This window comes from Pyrgilauda ruficollis, unplaced genomic scaffold, assembly GCF_017590135.1.
Source record: "Pyrgilauda ruficollis isolate IOZ18807 unplaced genomic scaffold, ASM1759013v1 scaffold12, whole genome shotgun sequence".
Taxonomy (NCBI): domain Eukaryota; kingdom Metazoa; phylum Chordata; class Aves; order Passeriformes; family Passeridae; genus Pyrgilauda; species Pyrgilauda ruficollis.
The window spans coordinates 197071-218936 of NW_024510321.1; the positions used below are offsets into that span (position 1 = coordinate 197071).

Below are 21866 nucleotides of genomic sequence, written 5' to 3' on the forward strand. Positions count from 1 at the left end.
CATTCCTGGTTGGAACCCTGCAGGTGAAATGGTGGGTTAGGTTTGTTGGGTTCTGCTGGAGTCACTTTATTGCCTCTGGGGCAGCAGAGCTTGAGCAGCCCCATCAGTTCTCCCAACAGGTTGTTCCTCCTGCTGATCCCAGTTAATTACAGCATCTGTGAATTAGCAGTTTTGTGGGGGAAAAATAGGAATTCCACCTTCCTAAGTGCTTTGTTTTGCATTTTCCCTTTCTGCAGTTCCCTCTGGATCTGGGACAGAGCTCCTCCTCCGGGTGATCCTCCTGCCTTCCGTGTCAGCTGCAGCTGCTCCTCCCCAGTGCTCGGCTCGGGCTGCCTGCCAGCTCAGGCTGCTTTCCTGGCTGGAGCTGCAGCAGATCCCCCTGTACACAGGCTGGGAAGGATGAAAGGTCTGTCCTGCAACTGAGAGAGCAAATTCCCTGCGGGGAAACCCGGGACTCTGGGTGGGTAACAGGGACTGGGGCTGGAGTACAGGGTAAATAGCACTGGGCAAACTGGGATCACAAACCCTCTGCAAGCCAGGAATCCACCTTGGAATTTCAAGCTGTGAATCAGGATATTTGCATCCCTAATAGAGCAGGACAGCTCTTTACTCCTGTTCTGGGAGGGAACTGAACTTGAAGGGCCAGCTGGGTTAGGATGCTGCTCCTCTGCATCCAGAATTTGCTGTGGAAAACAGGGAATGTGGTGATGCTGTGGGAGCTGTGCTCTGCCCTCTGCTCCGGGCAGCACAGGCTTTGCTCTGTCCCAGGCTCTCAGCCTGGAGTTTTGGCCACCCAGCAGCTGGGCAGGAGGTGGCTCAAGCCCAGGGCAAAGGATCCTGCCCACTGCCCCAGGAACTCTGCTGGACAGGGAGGCTTTGGGGTGAGCAGGGATGGGGCTCTGCCCACTCAGTTTTGGCTTCCCGTGTTTTTCAGTGATCTTGGTTTGAGTGTGAAACAGGAAAGGAGAAGGCCCAGGAGAGCTGAACTGAGCTGGGCCCGCCGTGCCCAGCCCCTCTGCCACGCTGCACACCCTGTCCCTTTGCCGGGGAGCTGCGGGTGCCCCTGGCCCTGCCCAGCCCATCCCAAAGCTTGGGAGGTGAAGGGGGGATGTGGGAGCCCACGGAGGGAGCAGGACTCTGGGCTTTGTGGTTTCTTTGCTTGCTGTGCTGTTTCCACTCTCCCATGGCTCCCTTTCCAGCCTGTTGCCCAGTTCCCATTAGGCACAGTCCTCTGGGGTGTTCCCAGCAGGCTCCAGCCACAGTTTGGATCCCAGAATCCCATGGAGGTGACCCCGAGCTCAGCCTGGTGAGCACCAGCAGGGGCAGAGCTCCTGGCCCGGGAGTGCACGGGCTTGGGGTGCCCCAGCTGTGTCCTGGGGATCCCTGGGATGGATCAGGAGCTGCAGCTGCTCAGGCCACGAGGAGCAGCCCTGGTGCCAAGGGGCTGTCAGCCCCAAAAATCGTGCTGGGGTGGGGATCACCGAAGGCTGTGACAGCTCTGCAGCATCTCCCACTGCTGGGACAGAAGGGCTTTGTGAGCTCCTGAGCACGGTGCCACTGGGCTTTTGTCCACCAAGACACACAAACCCCCCCTGTCTTCCATTGCATCATTAATTACACAAATGAGGCCCTTGTGCTTGGCAGCGATGCTCCGGAGCTGCTGGGGACACCCCCTTTCCATTTGGATCAATATTTCTATTTATTGGTGTCAAATTCCCCTCTTTCAGTATGCCAAGAACACAAATAATCACGTGCTGAGGGTTTCAGTCCTGGATGGGAATGGAGTTTGCTGCTCCCTGGGGTGGGGGGATGTGGCCAGAGCAAAAGCCCGTGGAAGACACCGGGTCCCATCCACTTTCTCCCCATAAGCTGAGGAATTATTTGGGTGTCCAAGGCCAGGTTGGACAGGGCTTGGAGCAGCCTGGCCCAGGGGAAGGTGTCACTGCCCATGGCAGGGGGATTGGACTAGATGAGCTTTAAACTCCCATCCGTGCAGCTGATGAACTTAGGGAATCTTTAAAGAAAGAAACTCTTCAGCCACTGCACTGGCAAGCACTCGTGGGCAGGGAAAGAAGACAAAACCCCATCATAATAACAATAATAATAATCTCTTCCAAAGTCTCTACCCATAAACACGAGGTATCCACAGCATTTTCAGCACCACAGCCAGAACCACCCCAGCACCAGCCCTCACCCACAGCATCCTCCATGCTCAATCCTGCCTGGATGGATTTCAGGGAGTGAGGAGAAGGGTGCCCAGGCCCTGCTGCCCCTGGGCGGGCAGGGAGGGGGCTGCTGGCACCACAGCCTTAATGCCCTTTGCCACACTGCCCCGGCACCCGCGGGGCTGCGGCCTTTTTAATTTAATCACTTAAAAAATAGAAATCTATGCAAGATGTCCCTGAAACAACCCCAGGCTCCCTCTCAGTCCTCCGAGTCGGTGTCGTGGCGCTGCCGGACCCCGCGGGCCGGCGGGGAGCGGGACCTGCTCCTCTTCCTGCCCTTCCTCCGCGGGGACGGGTGGCGGCCCCGGCCGTCCCTGCTCCGGCTGCGCCGGCGAGCGGGGCTCCGGCCGCAGCTGCCGCTGCTCGCCGAGGATTCCGTGTCGTGCCGCCGCCGGCTGCCGTGCCGCGGCGCCTCCGAGCGCTGCTGCGCTTTCCTGCGGTGGTGCCTGCGGGGACAGCGGGGAAGTGACAGCAGTGATAGAGGGGAAGCCAACAAGGTGATTCTGGGGGTTTCCAGCATCCCTTTTGGAAAGGCAGGAGATGCCAATGGGCATCCTTCCTCCCGTTTTGCACTGCTGATGCCCCATCCCAACCCAGCTACCTCTTATCCCGATCTGGGGAAGAATCAGAGGATGATGGGGCAGCATCCTTCTTGGAATGCTTCTCCTTGTCCTTCTTCTTCTCCTTCTTATGTTTCTTCTTTTTCTTGTTCTTTTTCTCCTTCTTCTTCTCCTTTTTGGATTTTTTGCTGCTCTCAGGTCTGCAGGGAAGAGATCAAGCAATGAGAATCCCTGCACTGTGCATCCCTCTGGCTCCAAAAACTCATCCCCATCCCTTTTTCCAGGCACATCCCACCACATCCCTCCTTTGCCAAAGAGAAGCCCACGGAGGCTTTTGGGGATGATTCAGAGATGCAAAACAAGCCCAGTGCCAAACAGAGCCGTGGAAACATTTTGTAAAATATCTCCCATAAAAGCCAGGGTGTTTCTGGTGGTCTCCCACCAAAGTGGGAAAAATCCTCACCGTTTCTCTTCCACCTTCTCCTCCTTTTCCTGCTTCTTCTTGGAGACAGATGTCTCTGGGCTGCTGGAGACTTTCTGGTGCTAGGGTTGGAGAGGGGGAAAAATACAGAGTGAATCCATGAGCTTGTAATTACAAAACAAAGGGTTTTTCTCCCTTTAAAAATTAAACTTAGAAAAAAAAAGTTAAATTAACTTTTGGGGGAAAATTAGAATACCCTTAACAGCTGCTTCCAAATTAAAGCCTCACAAACAACCTCTGTGCCAACAGGACACAGGAAACTCCTGCAGTCTCTGTGCTACAATACCCAAATGGTTTTTTAGATAAAGTATTCCAAGTGAGGGGCACTGCTTTTTGCCTTTTTCCATCTATTTTTGAACCTTCCAAGGACAGCGTGACTGGCACCGTACCGTGAAGACTGAGAGCCCCATCTTGGCCGCCTCTCTGTCCTCCTTGGAGAGCATCAACCTGCCAGCGCTGCCACTGCAGAGAGACCACAGAAAAAATCATAAAACCACTAAAATCAAACAAACTGTTCTGAAATTGGTGTGGGATCCTTCCCTCTCCTTACCTGGAGCTGCCCAAACCCACCACCCGATCCACGTCCTTCTCGTCCCGCTCACCGCCGTCCCTCTTGCACACCTCAGCCAGGTCCTGTGGGGAGGGGGGACAGTGTCCTGTGTGTGTCCCCAAAATCAGAGCCCAGGGGACACTGCGGGGACGTGTGGTGCCCCTGTTACCTCTTTGCTGAGACCCGTGGGCTGCCTCTTCAAGCTCTTGTAGCCCCTGTAAAAACAAGAGCAGGTGATCCGTGTGTGGACATGCAGCTGCTGGTTTTTGGGGTTTTTGTGGGGTGGGGACTCACAGTGCTGCCATCATGGCCTCCTGCTCGGCCAGGCGGACTGCAGCCAGCTCTTCCTCCCGGGATAACGGGGGGCCCGTGTCCTTCTTGCCCTTGGCATACCAGGTCAGGTCCTTGCCCTTCTGCCACCGCCCCACCGGCGCCATCAGGGAGTTCCCTGTGGGGAACAGTGACCCCCCCTCAACATCATCACACCCCAAAACCGTGGAAGAGAGGACAGGGAGGGTGGGATTGGAGGAGGATCAGCCCTTACCCAGGTAATTCTCACGCTGTTTGTCTGTCTTGACATCCTCCCAGCTGAACTGGTCCTGGCCCCCCCGGACCCCGCCCCGGGAGGAGCCGAACATGGCGCCGCACCCCACAGCGGATTCGGGGGCTTCTGGTGACCTGCAAAGAGATCGGCCCTGGCTTTACCCACTTCGGATCCTCCCCCAGCTCTGGGGGGGCTCCTGAAGGCGCAGGGAAGCAAGTTTGGCTCCCCAGGGGTGAGTGGAGTAAGCAAAGGCCTTTGTGGGGGTGGTACAGGCTGGAAGGGGGGTTTGTAACCCGGAGGTGGGAGGGGGTCCCAGCCTGGGGGGAGGCTGCTGGGTGAGGAGGGGGGGTTAGGACAGTCCCAAGGGTGTTCACAGCCTTGGGGGGTTCAGAGTTTGGGGGATGTCCAGAGCCTCAAGCAGGGTTTGGGGTCAGCAGAGGGGCAGTCACAGCTTGGGGCTTTCAGGGTCTGGGAAGGGGCTGCAGAGCGAGGGGGACTCACAGCCTGTGGGGGGAGAGTTCAGGACTAGAAGTGGGAAGGCTCTGGGTCTGCGAGGAGATTGCAGCGTTGATGGAAGGGTTTAAAGCCCGCATGGGGGTTCTGGGCTTCAAGGGGGAGGGTTCATGGAGGGTCCAGGAGGGGGTTCACAGCCTGGATGGGATGAGCTGCAAGAAGGGCTGGGCAGGGATTGTACAGCCCAGAAGAGGCTGCACGGCCCGGGGTGGGGCATTACCTGGGGGAGACTTTCAGGTCTGGGAAGGGGTTCAGGGCCGGGGGAAGCTGCAGGGCCTGAGGTTGCAGTTTGCCCGTCCCCGAGGCGTGTGAAAGTAGCCCGGACCCCTCCGAGTTGGGAAATGCGAGAACCGGGCGGGCCGGACCCGCGGGGTCACACCCGGAGCCCCCAAATCCCAAAATCCCCAAATCCCTAAACCGCCCCCGCTCCCCTCACGCACCTCCGGCCGCCGAGCGCGCGCCCGCCCCGCCGCTACCACCGCGGGCACCGCCGGAGGGGGGAGAGACGGGCGGTACCACCGCGCCGCCCAGCGCGGGGGGAGCCCCGCAGAGCCGCACCGCCCACACACGGCTGTACTTATGTATGTTTTTATTTATACGTTGAAACACTTGTGGTTTCAGCGCTTCACTTCTTCCAGAACTTCTTGTAGGTGTCCAGGTCGATGCCCTCGAAGGTTTCCTCCTCCTTGGCCTTAGGTTTGCTGGGGAAGTGGCGGCGCAGACGAGCCTTGCGCTCGGCTTCGGGCAGCGTGTTGCTGTCCAGGGGCATCTGGGGACACGGGATGAGACCGCGGGGACACAGTGTGACACTCGTAGGACACGGCATGAAACCCCTGGGACATAGTGTGACATTCCCGAGAGACAAGCATGAGCTCCCAGGATGTGGTGTGACACCTCCAGGACACAGGGCGAGATCCCAGGGACACGGTATGAGCTCCTGGGGACACGGTGTGAGCTCCCAGAACACGGTGTGGAGCTCTGGGACCAGGCATGAAACCTCTGGGACATGGTGTGAGATCCCAGGGACACGGTGTGAGATCCCAGGGACATGGTGTGAGATCCCAGGGACAGGTTGTGGCACACCCAGGACACAGGATGAGATCCCAGGGACATGGTATAAGCTCCTAGGGACACAGTGTGAGCTCCCAGAACACGGTGTTGGGCTCTGGGACCAGGCATGAAACCTCTGGGACACGGTGTGAGCTCCCAGGGACAGGTTGTGAGATCCCCAGGACACAGGATGAGATCCCAGGGACATGGTATAAGCTCCTAGGGACACAGTGTGAGCTCCCAGAACACGGTGTTGGGCTCTGGGACCAGGCATGAAACCTCTGGGACACGGTGTGAGCTCCCAGGGACAGGTTGTGAGATCCCCAGGACACAGGATGAGATCCCAGGGACATGGTATAAGCTCCTAGGGACACGGTGTGAGCTCCCAGGGACATGGTGTGGAGCTCTGGGACCAGGCACGAAACCTCTGGGACATGGTGTGAGATCCCAGGGACAGGTTGTGAGATCCCAGGGACAGGTTGTGGCACCCCCAGGACATAGGATGAGATCCCAGGGACACGGTGTGAGCTCCCAGGGACATGGGGTGAGCTCCCAGAGACAGGTTGTGGCACCCCCAGGACACAGGATGAGATCCCAGGGACATGGTATAAGCTCCTAGGCACACGGTGTGAGCTGCCTGGGACATGGGGTGAGATCCCAGGGACACGGTGTGAGCTCCCTGGGACATGCTGTGAAGCTCTGGGACATGGTGTGAGCTCCCAGGGACATGGGGTGAGATCCCAGGGACATGCTGTGACACCCCCAGCCCACAGGCTGCGATCCCAGGGACACGCTGCGAGCTCCCAGACCCCGGGACAGGGTGTGAGCCCCCTTGTGACAGCCACGCTGCCAGCCTGTCGCTGTCCCCGTACCATGAGGATCCTCTTGGGCTCGCCGTAGCGCAGGCGGACGGTGGAGCCGTCGGTGCCGACGAGCAGCAGCGGGTAGAGCCGCCCGTAGCGCTGCCGCTGCAGGTGCCCGATGGCGGCGCGGTTGGAGTTGCTGCGGGCGCTGGCAGCGAGCGGCGGCCGGGCGGCGGCCCGGAGGAGCAGGGCACTGGCGGGGGAAGGTGGGAGAGAGGCGGTGTCACCGTGAGGGAGCTCCGGCAGGCCGCTCCCTCAGCGGGAGAGCCGCCGCCGCTGCCCCGCGGGTCACCTGAGAGCCCGCGCTCACCTCAGAGCCCGGCTCGCCGCCATCGCAGCCCGCCGGGGGGGGACGCACGGAGTAGGTGACACAGCCTGGGGACACCCTGGCGACAAGGAAAGGGCCTGGGGTGGCTGTGGGGTGACACCGCCGTGCCGCCATCATTGTGAAGCTCCCTCGTCCGCTTCTCAGCACGGAGCAGCCCCATGACAGCTCCCGCCATGGTATGGCTCCCCCCACCCCCGCAATGGTTCAGCTCCACGTCTCCCCCGCCCTCATCATGGTTTAGCCTCACTATGGTTCCCCCCATTCCCGCAATGGTTTAGCCCGATTACGTCTCCCCCCTTCCAGCCATGGGTCAGCTCTATGCTAGCTTCCCCCTCTCCCCGTCATGGTTCAGCCCACCACGGTTCAATCCCATCATGCCTCCCCCCACACCCACCTTGGTTCAGCCCCACTATGGTTCCCCCCACTCCCGCCATGGTTTAGCCCAACCACGTCTCCCCCTGCGCAGCCATGGGTCACTTCCATGATAACTCCCCCCTCTCCCCGTCATGGTTCAATCCCATCACGCCTCCCCCCCCTGCCCGTCCCGCACTCACGTGACGGCGCGCAACCTCCCCCGGGCCCCGCCCCCGCGGTGACGTCAGGCGCGCGGCGGTGGCGGCGGGCGCGCGCGGGGGCTGCCGGGACCGCCCCCCCCATCCCCTCATGATCCTCGGGCGGATGCGCGGGGCGGGGATCGCCCGGGCGGGTGAGCGGGGATGGGGCCGGGGCTCGCATCCTCACGGGGACCGGAGGCTGAGGGGCACGGCCGGCCACGGGGCGCCGAGACCTTCACAGGGGCCGTGGACAGAGGGGGTCTAACCAGCCCGAGGAGCTCCGTCACTGCCAGGGGTCCTCGGCTGAGTGGCCTCGGGGCGTTCAGCCCCTCACGGGGGCTTGGAACGAGGAGTCCTGGCCGGCTCTGGGGTTCTCAGCCCCTCACAAGGGCCCTTGGCTGAGGGGGCCCAACCTGCCCTGGGGTGCCGAGCTCCTCGCGGGGCTCCTCTCCTGAGGGGTCCTGGGGTGCTCAGCCCCTCCTGGGGGCTCTGCATGGAGGAGTCGTGGCTGCCCTTGGGTGCTCAGCCCCTCCTGGGGGCTCTGCATGGAGGAGTCGTGGCTGCCCTTGGGTGCTCAGCCCCTCCTGGGGGCTCTGCATGGAGGAGTCCTGGCTGGCCTTGGGGTGCTCAGCCCCTCACGAAGGCTTGGGCTGAGGGTGTCCAGCCGGCCCCAGGATGCTCAGCTGCTCACAGGGTCCTGGACTGATGGCCCTCAGCCCCTCTGAGGGGTCCCAAGCTGCTGAGTGCCCCATGGGGGTCCTCAGTCTCTCAGCTGGGGATGCCAGGGTACTGAGGTACTGACCTGGGGGTGCTGATCCCCCACACCCCGGGGAGGCTGAGCTCCCCCTGATCTGTGTTATCCATGTGGCATGGCTGAGGGGGTGGGACAGGTCACAGCCCCACGGGGCTGTCCCCGGGCTGGCTGTGTGCCCTTCCCAACATCCACACCGGGTCCCCATGGCTGCTCCAGGGTGGCTCTGAGGTGTCCCTGGTTGGATCATCCAGACAGGGATGTGCTTGTGGAGTCTGTGGGGCTGGGTGAGGATAAGCATCCCTCAGGAATCCTGAAACAAACACGTGTGGGGAAGTGGATGGTAAAACCACAGCTGTGTGAGCTTCACCTCTCTAGAGGTTTTCCCAGGTGGGTTAACTGGTTTTATCCTCCTGGTGGGTTCAGCTGCCCTGGTTTACAGGAGGACATGGTCTGGGAATAATGGGCTTGGACCTCCCTGATTTCTGCAGTGACCTGGAGCAAGTGGTTTGTGTTCTGTCTGCAGCATCGCCACTCCCTGCAAGCCAGGGCTGCAGCCAGTGGAGAGGCTAATTAGTGCTTTGTAGGTAATTATTTCCAGGAAAAAGGTGGCTGAGCTCCAGCTCTGTGCTGCTGTGGGACACTCTGCTCCTCATGGAATCACGGGAAGGTTGGCACCTCCCTGCAGATAATTCCTTGTCTGTCACAGCAGGGAATTATCTGTCTCTCCCTTTTTGGAACCTGTCCCAAATCTTACAGAGGTGGGGGTGGCACCTTTATAACAACCCTGCTAAAAATAGGGGTGGGATTATAATCCGTGAAATTCCCAGTTTGCCATCTTTGCTCCTGTGAGGCCCCAGCCCCAGGATGGGATTCCATGGGAGTGGAAATGCCTTTTGTTCCCTCTCAGTTTTCCCCTGCAGATCTGCAGCAAGAGAAGGGATTCACCAGGGAGGCAGCAGGAAACACCTGCAAGTCTTTAGGTTTATTTTTAGCTGTTTTGAAAGAAGTGAGGTGTGATCACAGCCCAGGTGTCTTTTCTCTTAGTTGTGAGTATTTTGGGGAAGGAAAAGGGAGTGAAGTGAAGGAGGGGGTCCTACTGTGGGCGTGGTTTGATCTGTGAGCAGGAGAAGGAGTTTTCCTGTCTTTGTGCTCGTGAAGCTGTGTGGATTTGGTCCAAAGGAAGAGCAGTGCTCCTGCAGAAGGAAAGTGCCTGGAAGTGTTCCGGGTTGGATGGAGCTTGGAGCAGCCTGGCCCAGTGGAAATTGTCCTTGCCCATGGCAGGGGTGTGCAATTAGATGTTCTGGAAGGTCCCTTCCAAACCATTCCAGGATTCTACACAGACAAAATCCTCGTGACTGCAGGGACAGAAGCAGCTTTGCTGTTTTCCATAATCCCAGCCCAGCAAGGGCTGGCACCCCTCAGCCTTTTGGGGTTGCTGGCTGCAGCTTTGCCAGCCAGGAGAGCAGGGAGTGGAGGAGGAACCAGGGGGAGATTAAAGCTCAGCAGGGTTGTTCTCATTGGCCACCTTCAAATTGCAGCTTGTTAATTAAGGCTTTAGGAGCTCACAAATAGCCCAGCTCTGTCCCCAGGAGCCTGTGCTGCTGCCACTGCTTTCCTTGGCTGGAAGGGAGCACAAGGAGAAGGTAAGGATGTGTTGGAGCCTGCTCCCAGCCCGTTCCTCTGCCCCCTTCCCAGTTTGTCTGGGATTGAATGGAATGATTGGAAGTGATTTGGGCAGCTTTAAATTTCTGCTGGTCTTTGCTAGGGGCAGATGAAATGTTGAGGGAGATGAGGGGAAAGCTCTTTTCCTTCTGGCTGGGATCTGGGACTGGGATTTGTGCATCCAGCACGGTTCTTGTTGGCACAGCTGGGTCCTGGAAGGGAGCCTGGAACACCTGGAAATCCATGCTGGCACCCCAGTGTCACTTGTGGGGTTTTTGGGGTGCTTGTGGAAGCTGGTGTGTGATGGAGCAGCATTGTTTGGGGGCAGATGTGTTGTGAAACACATTGGGATGTCTGAAGGGTGGGGAATTTGTGTGGAGTGTTTTCCAAGGAATGCTTAGAGCTCACCTGATGGAATTATGTGGGAGAGAAGAACTGTGAGGGACAGAGAGAAGGAAATGCTTTGAGTAACTTCTCTGCTCCCACTGAGTAGCATTTCCCTGGTGCTTTCTTCTGGTATTGAACATTTGGGCAAAACCTGTGCTTTTGGAAATCACAAAAGTTTGAGGACCAAGGGAATGGTAGGAAAGCCCCCAGAGGACTTCCTAGTTTGTTCAGCCTTCTGGTTTTGGGATGATGGAGTCTAATCTGGCACTGTGGTGATGAGATTGGTCCTTCCAAGATTTCATCTCTTGGATCTCTAAGGCTGCAGCACTTCGGAGGGCACTAAGCAAAAAAGAACAAAAAAAAAGGGAATAAAGGAATTTCCTTACGGATGATTATGGACCGTGGGTGTTTTCACCGCCCACGCTGTTGGCACCTCCTCAGCCTGTGCATTAAAGCCCGTCCCTTGGCGCAGCCTGGGACGAGCTGCGGTCAGACGAGGATCCTCGGGGAGCGGAGGGAAAAGTTGTGTAATTGTCGGGCTGTCGTGTGCCCGAGGGAGGAGGGATTGAGGGCTGAGGACGGGTCCCGCTCCCGCAGGCGGGGTCAGGGAGAGGCAGCCCGGCGGGATTAGCCCGCGGCCGCTCGGTGAGACAGCGTTTGGCTTAGGGCTGTTTGAAAAGTGATGTGTAAGGTCAGGGTGACATTGCTATGAGCTAATTTAAAATGGAAAGGCATTAGCTGCCTCTTGGCTGGTGGCTCCCAGGCCACACCCAGCCCGGGAGACTGAGGAAATGATTTTATTGCTTGCTGAAAGTAACTTTCTAAATAGGAAGAACTTGTTTAATTTGTTTCACTCTCACCATCACTTCTGGTTTGGGAGTTGCTGATGGATGAGGGTCCCCGTGGTAGCCCCACACCTTTACACAGCATTTCTTCTTTTTCCCATGTGGATATTTAACCTTTCTTCTCTCCAGAGGCACAGGAACATGACACCACTTTTTTTTTTTTCTTTTTTTTTTTCTTTTTCTTTTTTTTTTTTTTTTAATTTTTTTCCCTTTCTCCATGGAGCTACAACTGCAGCAAGTTGTGTGGCCCCAGGCTGCCTTTTTTTCACCTGTACCAGGAACTGATCTCTGGATCTCTCTTTCTTGCCATGAAACACCTGCAGATGGAGTTGGTGCTTCAGGAAATGTGGGAATGAACACCTGGGCATGTTCCTGGCAGTGATTGCACCCGAGTTCAGATGCTGTTGCAAGGGTTTGGGGGTTGGTGATGCAAAGTTTTATCTGCAAACTCTCCTTGAAGCTCCTTTCCCCCTGTGAGAGGGAATGGGCTGGGACTGTTCCTCTGTCCCATGATTCCAAATGCCACCAGGCACAAATAGGATTTTGTTCCTTTTAGAGAGTTTTCCTTGGGATTTTGGTCCCAGTGAGACCCAGCTGTGATGGAAAACAGCTGGCTTCAGCCATCCCAGTTTCCTCCTTCTTTGGGTTACATCCTATGAGTTTAACCTCAGTCTCTTGAGAAATGTTTCTGCACTCCCAGTACTTTTTATCAGCTCTAGGCTTGTGATTTGACATCATTTCAGATTTTCCTGCAGACATTTGTACCCAAGGGTAAAGGATTGGTGCTGTTTTGAGGGGCTGAGCACTCCTGGGATTCCACAGCTGAGCTTCCATGGGTGTTTCTCACCAGACACATTTTTCTGTCTCTCCTCAGTCATGCAGGGACCAAGGCCAGTGGTTCTGAGTGGCCCATCAGGTGCAGGGAAAAGCACTTTGTTAAAGAAATTGCTCAAAGATTATGAGAACATCTTCGGCTTCAGCGTCTCCCGTGAGTATCCAGGGCTGGGCTGAGGAGCTCAGCAGTGCCAGCTCAGAGCCTCCCTCTATTTATACCCCAAATAATGGCTTTTCATGGTTTGCCTGTGTCCCAGTCTGCCTGTGGGCTCTTGGGGATGTTTAAATAATTCAGGGCACCTTTTACTCCTGGTGTTGAGTGGTGAGTCTAAGCTTTGTCTGAAGTAGCACCTTTCCAGGTTTAGTAACTCCCCTCATCTCTAAACACAACTCAGAGAGGAAACAAGATTCTTCTGAGTGGTTCTTGACTGTGAAAGTAACAAAATCCCCCCACAATTCTGCTTCAGAAGCCATTTGATTTTTTCCATGGAGCTTTGTAAGGTGTTTTTAGGTCCATTTCCAAAATGTGTTTTAATGTCCCAACACTTTGTGTATTGCAAGTGAAATCTGTGCTTTGAGATCTGGATTCATTCCACCATGAAAGAACAAAATACTGGATGTTTAAAAATCTAATGCTATGGGAGGAGAAAAAAAAATTATCCATTTTGTGTGTGTGTGTCATCCTATTGTTCCTTATTCAACTGCATCTCTCATCTCACTCCAAACTAAACCTCATTTCCTCCCAAATTGGCTCTTGGTAGAGATTTTTTTCCTAGAGATCCATGTGCCACTTAGACCTTGGAATTTCTTTGATCCTGCAACACCCGTGAGTGATGTACAGAATTTACAAGGCTGTTTGTTCTTTTTTTTTTTCCTTTTTTTCCCTGCAGATACCACAAGGCAGCCGAGACCTGGGGAAGTGAATGGCAAAGGTGAGCCTGTTGCAGTCAGGTCTGTCTCACTGGACTCTCCAAATAACTCAGGTTTTCAAAGTTGGGCTCTTATTTTAGGTACTGTGCTCTGAACTTGGGTGCTTTGATTTTCCAAAATTCCAGGTAGTTCTGAGGAGATCTCCAATGGCCACAGCTTTGGGAAGTGCAGCTGCTTAATGAGATGGTTTTAGCTGTATTAATTGCTTGTGCCCAGCTGTTTTCTCATGTATTTGCATATTTAAGAAACAACCAAGTGAGGTTTGTTCTTAATTTCCAATGGCAGTTTTCCCTGTGAAGTAACAGAATTTCCACAGAAGATAGAGAAATATTCCTTTTTAGTTAGTTTGATTTTGATGTTCCCTTTTATCTCCCTCTCTCTCGTCCCATTCTGGTCTTTAATTAAAAATCCTTTCAAATGAAAGGCCTTACCATTCCTGATGTAATGTGTCCCACACCTTAGGCAAGTGGGGAGATGTTCCCACTGCACCAGGAATGGGAAAGGGTATGAAAAATGGGGTAGAGCAGCATTTCTGGCCACACAGAAAACTCCAGAAAGTTTTGAGCAGGTGTTTGGACAACTGGTGTGGAAGTAGGAAGTGAATCCTTGTCTAAAACAGATTTTTAGTGTCTTCTCCCCCAAAAACCCATGGGTGTCATTTTGACCGTGAACTTTACCTTCAGAATGCTAATTTCTGTCCATTTTTCCCATTTTCCCTTCTCCAGATTATCACTTTGTGTCCAGAGAGGAAATGCAGAAAGAAATTGATGCTGGTGAATTTATCGAGCACGCGGAGTTCTCCGGGAACATGTACGGGACAAGGTAGGTCAGGTGTCCCTGCCTGTGCCACAGGAGCTGGAATTAGATGGTCTTGAAGATCTTTCCCAATCCAGACTATTCTGGGATGCCAGAAAATAAATACAGAATCTCTTCAAGCCCCTGAGGATGTTCCTGCCCAGATGTGGGAAAATGCAGAGTCCCTCATGCTTAGCAGAAGAGTTGGAGTTCTCACCAATCCTTTCTGCTCCCTAAGTCATCAGTGGATTATAATAAATTATTATTATTATAGTAATCTTGAGGCAATTCCCCACATTGAGGAAGAGAAATTGTCTCTACAGCATACAAAAGCCACCACTTGAAAAATTAAGTGGAGAATTAAGTGCATCTTGTGACCCAGATGGAGCATCCATGTCCATCCAGCATCCTTCAGGAGAGCATGTGGACTCAGTGGGTCTCTGGAGAAGGGGAGTTCTCAGTGGTTTTGCACTTTGGTGAAGGTGGTTTCCATGTTTGCCTTAAAATCCCAGGATGGTTTGGGTTGGAAGGGACCTTTAAGATCATCGAGTTCCAACCTCCTGCCATGAGCAGGTAACTTCCCTCCAGGTGGTGAAGCTCTGCCAAGGCAGGAGTTCATGGACATCCCACCTGTCCTGTGGGATAGTCACACATGATCCATCCCCACACCTTCCAGCATGGCTTTGCCAGCCTCTCTAGCAGGGGACAGCAGCTCCCTGCTGCACCCAGAGCAGTGACACTTGGAGAAACTCTTTATCAAGAGCAGGGCAGGCTCTGTCCTCTCCTGCCACAGTCTGGGGAGCCCTGTGAGGTTCCCCCGCTGCTGGAGGGGGACACCCCAACCCCCTGGGCTCTGACCCCTTCCCTGTGTGCTGTGTCCCCAGTAAAGGAGCTGTGCAGGCCGTGCAGGCCCAGAACCAGATCTGTGTCCTCGACATCGACATCCAGGGCGTGAAGAACATCAAGAAGACGGAGCTGAACCCCATCTACATCTCGGTGCAGCCGCCGTCCATTGAGATCCTGGTGAGCGCCCGCCTTGCTTTGCCGTTAGCAGTTAGAGGTAATCAGCAGCCACGGCTCCCCCTTCCCTCAGCAGGGCCCTGCTCTAGGTGGGGAGGACATTCCCAGGCATAGCTCCACCCAGCCCAGCTCCCCAGCTGCTGGCTCTCAGGGATAAATCTTCCTGTGTTTTGTTTTTTGAGTCCTTCCTCAATGTTTTTCACGCCTTGGTTATGGACTCCACCAGTCTTTAAATGCATTAATTGTGCTTCATGCTGTGCTGAGATTTGCCTCCACAGTTAAAATTAAACCCAGGGAGGCTGGTTCTGTGCAGCACCTTAAATTCTGTGCCCCTCTGGTCTTACCCTATGTAAGTGATTGCAGTGGGACTCTTGCAAGCAGTGGAATCACTGTCGTGGTTCAGAGAGGGATGAGGACACACGAGGACAACTCCTGACTCTCCCCTCTTGCTCTCAGTACATCAGGCAGGCTCTGTTTCTCGTTGAGTTTGTGGAGGAGGAAGCCAGCAGCACCAGATGCCAGAGCCCAGCAGAGAGATCTCATTTCCAGCAGTACCTGGAAAAATAAATAAATGAGAGGGAGGTAAAAGAAACCTGGGACCCTGAACTGTGGGTAGGAGATCTCAAGCCCAGTTTGGCCACTGGTTTGCACTGGGCTGTAAGTGAGGCCCCTCACCCTTTGCAGGGTGTTCTCACGTGCCCGTGGTCACAGACAGCACCGGCCTGAGGGTGGGGGTGGATTGTGCCTGCAGCTTTCAGAACCCTCATTTCCTTCATGTCTCTGTCCCTGGGTTTAGGAGAAACGACTACGGGACCGAAAGACTGAGACAGAGGAGAGTTTACAGAAGCGTTTGACTGCAGCCCGCGTGGACCTGGAGCTCAGTGAGTCCTTGGAGTGGTGTGTGCAGGGAGGGGGGATGCCTGGCTGATTTGGGAGCTGGTTTTGGGGGCAACATCTGATTTGTGCTCTCCAGCAGTGCTGGCAGGGCTTGCCATGAGCCGAGTTGGATCACTGCTGCATTTCCCACTGCAGTTCCTTGGGGGAGGCTGGCAGAGCAGTTCATTAGCAGCAGCTGTTCTAATAATAATACTAAAAAATCTTATTAAAATGCCATGGGACTTCATGCATGAGAGCTGGCACAGGGAAGAAAAATTGTCCTCTAACTCTGTCCTCATCTCCTTCCCCAGGTAAAGAGCCTGGGCTGTTCGACCTGGTCATCATCAATGATGATTTAGAAAAGGCCTATTCTGAATTGAAGGAGCTGCTGCTGGAGGTGAGTCCTTGGGGATTTTTGAGCCCCACCTCCTTCCTGGGCCAGGTAGGTGAGGGTCTGTTCTCAGGCAGACACAGAAATGTCACCTCATCCCACACTCGGTCTGCTTTGAGCTGCTGAGGGTCAGATTGAGTACAAGTGATGATGGATCAGTGGCCTGAGGGTGGGAAATGAATCCAACACAATCCTGGGTTGGGATAAAATAGACTTTCATCTCTGTGTAGCAGAGAAGGGGATTCCTTTTTCTGGAGCTTTTGAGTCAAACCTTGCTTTGTTCCTAAAGGTGAACTCAGGGCTTGATCCTGTGATGCTGTGGAACTGGTCTGAGTTGTTGGTCACTCCTGGTGTCCCACACTGTGAAACCAAGAGCTGTTTCCCAAAGAGTGGCAGATTCTCAGTCTCTTGTCTTGTCTCTAAAGGTGAGCTCAGGGCTTGGTCCTGATCTGAGTTGTTGGTCACTCCTGGTGTCCCACACTGTGAAACCAAGAGCTGTTTCCCAAAGAGTGGCAGATTCTCAGTCTCTTCCCTGATCTCCTTGCAGGAAATCAAGAAGACCGAAGAATCCAGGAAGTCCTGAGCTGGCCCTGCTTGGGCGTTTCAATTTTGCACATCATTCCCGAAGCACGTTGCAGCGTTTTATTCCACAAGACATTCCCTTTAGGCTGCTCCTACCCCCAACTCACCCTAGGATGTTTATATTAAAAGGAAAGAAAAGGAAACCTGGTCATGCTTGTGCTTCTGTTCACTGCATGCTCAGCACGTGCTCCCCCAGGTTTGTACCTCTGGGTTCTTTGGGAGCTGCCAAAGGGCTGAGCCCTTCTGGAAGGTTGTACAGAAGCTGTTGGGCTTTAAGGCAAGCCAATAAATCCCTTTTCCTGGGGGGAATCCTCTGCATCCAGTAACTGTTGCTTGTACAGGTCTCTGTTCTGACACCTAGAGAGCTTTGCACTTCATTTCCCAAGTTTTCTTCAGCTTTAACATTGATGTTTTCGTGAAACTTCCAAGCCCTTTGATCCCTCCAGCAGGACATATCCTGAATGTCCTTGGTTTGGTTTCTCACGCTGTGAAAACCGTGGGGACAAGCTGGGAGAGCTGGGAATGTTCACCTGGAGAGGAGAAGGCTCCAGGGAGAGCTCAGAGCTTTGATGTGCCTTCCAACCCAAACCCTTGTGTGATTCCATTCCATGGGATGACCTGTCTGTCAGAGCTCCTGTCCCACAGGGGGTGACTTCAGCTGCTTTCCCCCCAGACCACACAGCCCATGGGCCCTGCAGTGCCAGGCTGGGATATTTTCTCACCCAAACCCCATCTTACCAGAGCAGGTTTGCACCTAAACACTCCATCTTTGGGTTTCATCCTCTTCACATCCCATCCCTCCAGTTTATCCAGCTGCTCTGCAGTACCTCTTGGTCCAGATCATCTCCAAACCTCCATCCACCTTATGGACAACAAGCAGAAACCCCCCTTGGGCCACCCTTGTAGTGCCTTGCATTCACAGCCATGTTTTGATTATTATTTTGCTCGTTTACCTTTCTTGGACTGGTTTGATACATTTTTCCTAGATTTCCTAGAAAATATTGCTTCCTGTCGTGGGTTTCCCACTGCTTGGTTCTGGAACTGGCTAAACAAGGAGGAGAATCCTGTGTGGATTCGTGATGTGAACCACGCAGGCTTTTCCTGTGCCATCAGGCGATGGGCTCTGATTATTGGCCTCTGATGATTTTTCCTTCTGAATCGTGGGATTTACAATTTGAGGGACGCGCTTGCAGTGGGAAAAGGTCCCCTCTAGATGGCAGGGACGGCAGCGGGAACGCGCTGGAGCAGCGGAGCAGCAGGCGCAGGACACGGCGCCCGCCTCGCTCCGGGGCTCTGCGGCCACCGCGTGGCACCTGCGGGGCTGTCACCAGATGGAAGTGCCCAGCTGCTCCTGCCCATCCCTCCTGCCCGCGCCCCCAGCCCGGCCTCGGCTCATCCCTGCGGGACAGGTGAGCGCAGCGCGGAACGGGAGCCGCGGCAGCTCTGGGGAAACGGGAACAACCAACCCTTCGGATGGTTTGTGTCCCCCTTCCCTGGTGAAGGGGAGGGAGGGGGAAGCCTGAAATGTCCCAGCCTGGTGGGGAGCCCTGCTGTAGCTGCTGTGTGTGACGGAGCAGATGGAGAACGCCTGGAACGCCAGAGCTAACACGAGGTGACAGGATGGCCATCGGGATGATGGGATGGCAGTGGGAAACGGAGTGGTGGAGCCACGCTGGTCCCCAGGCAGGTGGCACAGCTGTGGAGAAGCTCCAGAGAGTCATTTTGGGTGCCCCTCTCCAGGTTTGGTGCTTTGGAGGGGCCGTGCCGTGCATGGAATCCCGAAGCTGGGTGGGTATGAAGGCACTTGTTGAAGTGAGTTTAATTCCTGCACCCTCAAAAAGGGGATGTCTGTTTTGTTAATTGAGTTTGCAGCCATAAATGCCTCTCTGGCTCTGTGGGTTTGGTGCTCATTGGGGTATTCCATTCCCACATCCCTGGGTCAGGCAAGGACCATGCTGAGGTTCTCCACAGCTGCAAACATCTGCTCCCAGTGCTCCATGTGGGGCTGGGATTGAGGGATCAGACTGGAAAAGTGAGGATACAGGAGCCTCCCAGCCCAGAGTCTGTCTGTGATTAAAGATGCTCCTCCTGGAGGAACATTTTCCCACCTAGATGTCCCAGGCAGGAAGGTGCTGTTCCCCTCTCGGGGTACACCCGAGTAAAGGAGCAGGCCTGCTCCTGGGCTGCTTCCAGAAATGTCAGAAATAGGGTTTTTATATAACTAAATATTCACTGTTCTGTCAGACTGAGATAAATTTGGACAGACTTCAGCTTTTTTCAGCTGAGATGCTTTAGGAAACGTGGCAGCACCTACATCCCTGCAGGAGAGGGATGCTGGGGGAGGAAGAGGAGGGCAGGGGATGATAAAAGCTGGGATAAAACCTGCCCTGAGAGCTCTCTTGTCTGTGGCTGAGGATATTTTGGAGCCGATGCCAAGAAAATAACAACGCCCTGTAGCACTTTTGCTTCAAAGCTGTTGCTTTGCAGTCATTGCATTGTTTTTTTGCTGAATCCAGGCTGACATGCTGCTTTTGGGGCAGGAGCTGATTACTTTCCCCTATTTTTCAATTTTCATGCCTACCCAAGCTCTTCAAGGAGCGAACGTGGCATTTGAACTCCGAGGTCACCTCTGCCCTGACCCAGCAGCACCAGCCCCTGCCTGGGAAGGATGTTGTGCAGGGATTCAGGAGGGCAGGCATTCCCCAAAGCATAAACCACCCAAGAAAAGCTGGAGCCACACTCCAGGACACCTTGAAGCAGCCAACACTAGCCCAAAGCCCATTTTCCCCAGTCCTGATGAGCCCAGAGACTCGTCCTTGCCGTGGTTTTCCTTGGCATCTCAGTGCCGTTGGAGGCAGCTCTGATTTTTCAGGCTTCCTTCCATTCCACTGCAGAAAGGCACCGCGGGGCAGAGCTGGCCTGGCAGATAATTGGGCAGCCGGCGTAGAAAATGAGCAAGGAGGGGAAGAAGGAGCAGGAATAATCCTGATTTTCCTGCCTGTCCATCAGCATCCGGCTGGCTCCGTGTGCGTCTCCCACGGCAGCGCCGGGATTGAGCAGCCAGGTATGGAAGTGTGAGGGGATGTGGGGCAGGGGGAGGGTGTGCTGTGGGTGTCTGAGTGCTGCCAGAAGTTATCCTGTGAGGAAAAACTCCTGGGATCTTCTGGAGAGGCTGTTCAGTGGGGGAGGCTGTGAATTGCCACCTTTTTTGGCAAAGACTGGTTTCCTGCTCTATCCATGAGGGAAATATCTTCTAGGAAATCCTCCAGCTGCCTGCATGGCTTCAAACAGGAGAGCAGGGAATTGGGGGTCTCATCCTCATCCTCAGTGGAGCCACCTGCCCGTGTTCCCCAATCCCCCAGGGTGCAAAAACCTCTGGCAGCTCCCAGCTGCTCCGAAATGGATAAAGAGCAGTGGAATTGCTGAGAGCAGGGGGAGGTGGGCTTGGGATGGATTTCCCCAGCCATGTGGGTCCAGGGCTTTTTTCAGGAGGCTACAGCTGGGCTGGGTGGTGTGATCCATGCCAGGGTGTCCTGATGTCCCTTGTGCTCTCCCACAGGACAGGGAGGTGCCCGCCACGCTCCAGCTGCTGCCACCTCACACTGAGACTGCAGCACCACCAACACCGACCACAGGTAGGTCCTGTTATCCCACAGCAGCCAAAATCCCTCCCTGGGATAACTGATCTGGGTGGGACTCAAATGGATCCATGCCAGTGTTCCTTGGCCATGGCATTGCTCCTCCAGGGCTTTTGGCCAAAGCCAAATTTGCTCCTGCAGGGCTTTTCTCTGCCTGTGCTGCCTCTGGGAAGGAAGTTGAGTGGGAGGACGGAATTTTCTTCCGAGCATCCTGTGGCTCAGGATGCTCCAGGCTGCTCGTAGGAGTCCTGCCGTGCCCATCAGCTCCACGAGGCTGAGAGTGGCTCTGGCAGCCGGCTCAGGAGGCTGTGCCTGCCTTGCTGGGTGCTGTATTTGGGTCAGCCACATCGACTGGACGTGCAACTGTGTCATCCCTGGAGAGCGCGGGACGCCGATCCATACCCGCGGCCGGCTCCGGCCGGGATGGCACGCACAGCCTGGCATCCTCCCCCTGCCCAGCCTGCCCAGCCCTGCTCCCAGCCTCCAAAACTCAGGAATCCAGTACAGGCTCGGCTTTTTCCAGCAGCAGCAGCTGTGAGTCTGCTTGTCCCGGACATGACTCCAGCCCTGTAAATAAGCAGAAGCCATCTGCAATTCCCATTGTGCCGTGGCAACTGGTACAGCCACCCCAGCGACCGGATGCTTGTGGAGTCGGGGATGCATCCCCCTCCTGATGCCTGATTCCTCTCTGTCCAGCCACAAAAAGGAAGGAAAACAGAATGTTTTTCTGGATTTTACTTTCCCTATCTCCGCAGATGCAAAGAGGGGATAAAAAGAAGGGAGGCAGAAAAGGCAAAATTTCAGTATCCGGGCAGAGCTGGGCATATATAGATTTATATTCCTCAATTTCCACATATTATTTATTTTATAATAAATATATTTATTATAAAATAAATAACATGATTATATTATTTTTATAAATATAAAAATTTATATTTATAAAATTTTATTTGGTTTATTTTTATTGGGGTTTATTTTATTGAAGCCATGTGGGAAATAAGACCCCTGGGAGCTGGGTCCAGTGGGCACAGGGAAGGTGCCCAAGTCATCAGCCCAGCATTAATTTGCAGATATTCCCTGAAGAAACAGGGGCTGCTGCTCCTGTTTGTATCAGTTCTTGATGGAAAACAAAGGGTCTGTGTGGTGGGCATTGAACTTTTGGGATGGCCTGGCTCCCTGACGTGGGGTCAGCATGGAGGAGATGGAAAAAAAACCTCAAAAAGCCAAAAGCAATGCTCCAGTCACCACCAATGTGCTGACCTGGATGTGCTGGGTATAGGATGAGAAAATAGAGGAGATTTATTATTTTTCCTAGCTGGAAGTGCAGGATATGTGAGATGCATCCCTTGCTTTGAACATGCTTGAAATCCTGGGATGCCTCCTGGATGTGGGGGCATGGACTGGAGGGAGAAAAAAAGCACCCCAGTTTGGCTGGGGAGGAGAAACTGGTGCCACAGCCCGGAGCAGAGGGATCACCTCCCTCC

General features: G+C 54.7%; 3 protein-coding genes across 9 annotated transcripts; 1 reads left to right on the top strand and 2 right to left on the bottom strand.

Moving 5' to 3' along the window:
* Positions 1–2313: 2313 nt before the first annotated feature.
* On the bottom strand, positions 2314–5448 carry CUNH1orf35 (chromosome unknown C1orf35 homolog). 2 transcript variants are annotated; one of them, XM_041489355.1, is made up of 9 exons: positions 5314–5448; positions 4361–4494; positions 4111–4264; positions 3986–4031; positions 3817–3899; positions 3656–3728; positions 3249–3328; positions 2827–2985; positions 2314–2671 (listed from the first exon to the last, which is right to left on the bottom strand). In XM_041489355.1, exons 2-9 carry the CDS (start codon positions 4452–4454, stop codon positions 2425–2427), a joined length of 936 nt encoding a protein of 311 aa, XP_041345289.1. In that variant the 5' UTR covers positions 4455–4494; positions 5314–5448; the 3' UTR covers positions 2314–2424. The 2 variants fall into 2 exon arrangements, with proteins under 2 accessions (XP_041345289.1, XP_041345301.1); XM_041489367.1 differs by lacking the exon at positions 5314–5448 and adding an exon at positions 5094–5300.
* On the top strand, positions 4464–16876 carry GUK1 (guanylate kinase 1). 5 transcript variants are annotated; one of them, XM_041489408.1, is made up of 8 exons: positions 4464–4592; positions 12191–12304; positions 13041–13082; positions 13806–13902; positions 14760–14898; positions 15692–15776; positions 16083–16168; positions 16710–16876. In XM_041489408.1, exons 2-8 carry the CDS (start codon positions 12193–12195, stop codon positions 16743–16745), a joined length of 597 nt encoding a protein of 198 aa, XP_041345342.1. In that variant the 5' UTR covers positions 4464–4592; positions 12191–12192; the 3' UTR covers positions 16746–16876. The 5 variants fall into 5 exon arrangements, 4 of the variants coding, with proteins under 4 accessions (XP_041345342.1, XP_041345315.1, XP_041345334.1 ...); XR_005956984.1 differs by lacking the exons at positions 4464–4592; positions 16710–16876 and adding exons at positions 7706–7820; positions 15352–15477 and having other exon boundaries at positions 16083–16130; XM_041489381.1 differs by lacking the exon at positions 4464–4592 and adding an exon at positions 7706–7820.
* Positions 5451–7786, bottom strand: MRPL55 (mitochondrial ribosomal protein L55). 2 transcript variants are annotated; one of them, XM_041489434.1, is made up of 4 exons: positions 7669–7786; positions 7097–7172; positions 6796–6979; positions 5451–5642 (listed from the first exon to the last, which is right to left on the bottom strand). In XM_041489434.1, exons 1-4 carry the CDS (start codon positions 7769–7771, stop codon positions 5499–5501), a joined length of 507 nt encoding a protein of 168 aa, XP_041345368.1. In that variant the 5' UTR covers positions 7772–7786; the 3' UTR covers positions 5451–5498. The 2 variants fall into 2 exon arrangements, with proteins under 2 accessions (XP_041345368.1, XP_041345374.1); XM_041489440.1 differs by having other exon boundaries at positions 7097–7200; positions 7669–7713.
* Positions 16877–21866: the final 4990 nt, after the last annotated feature.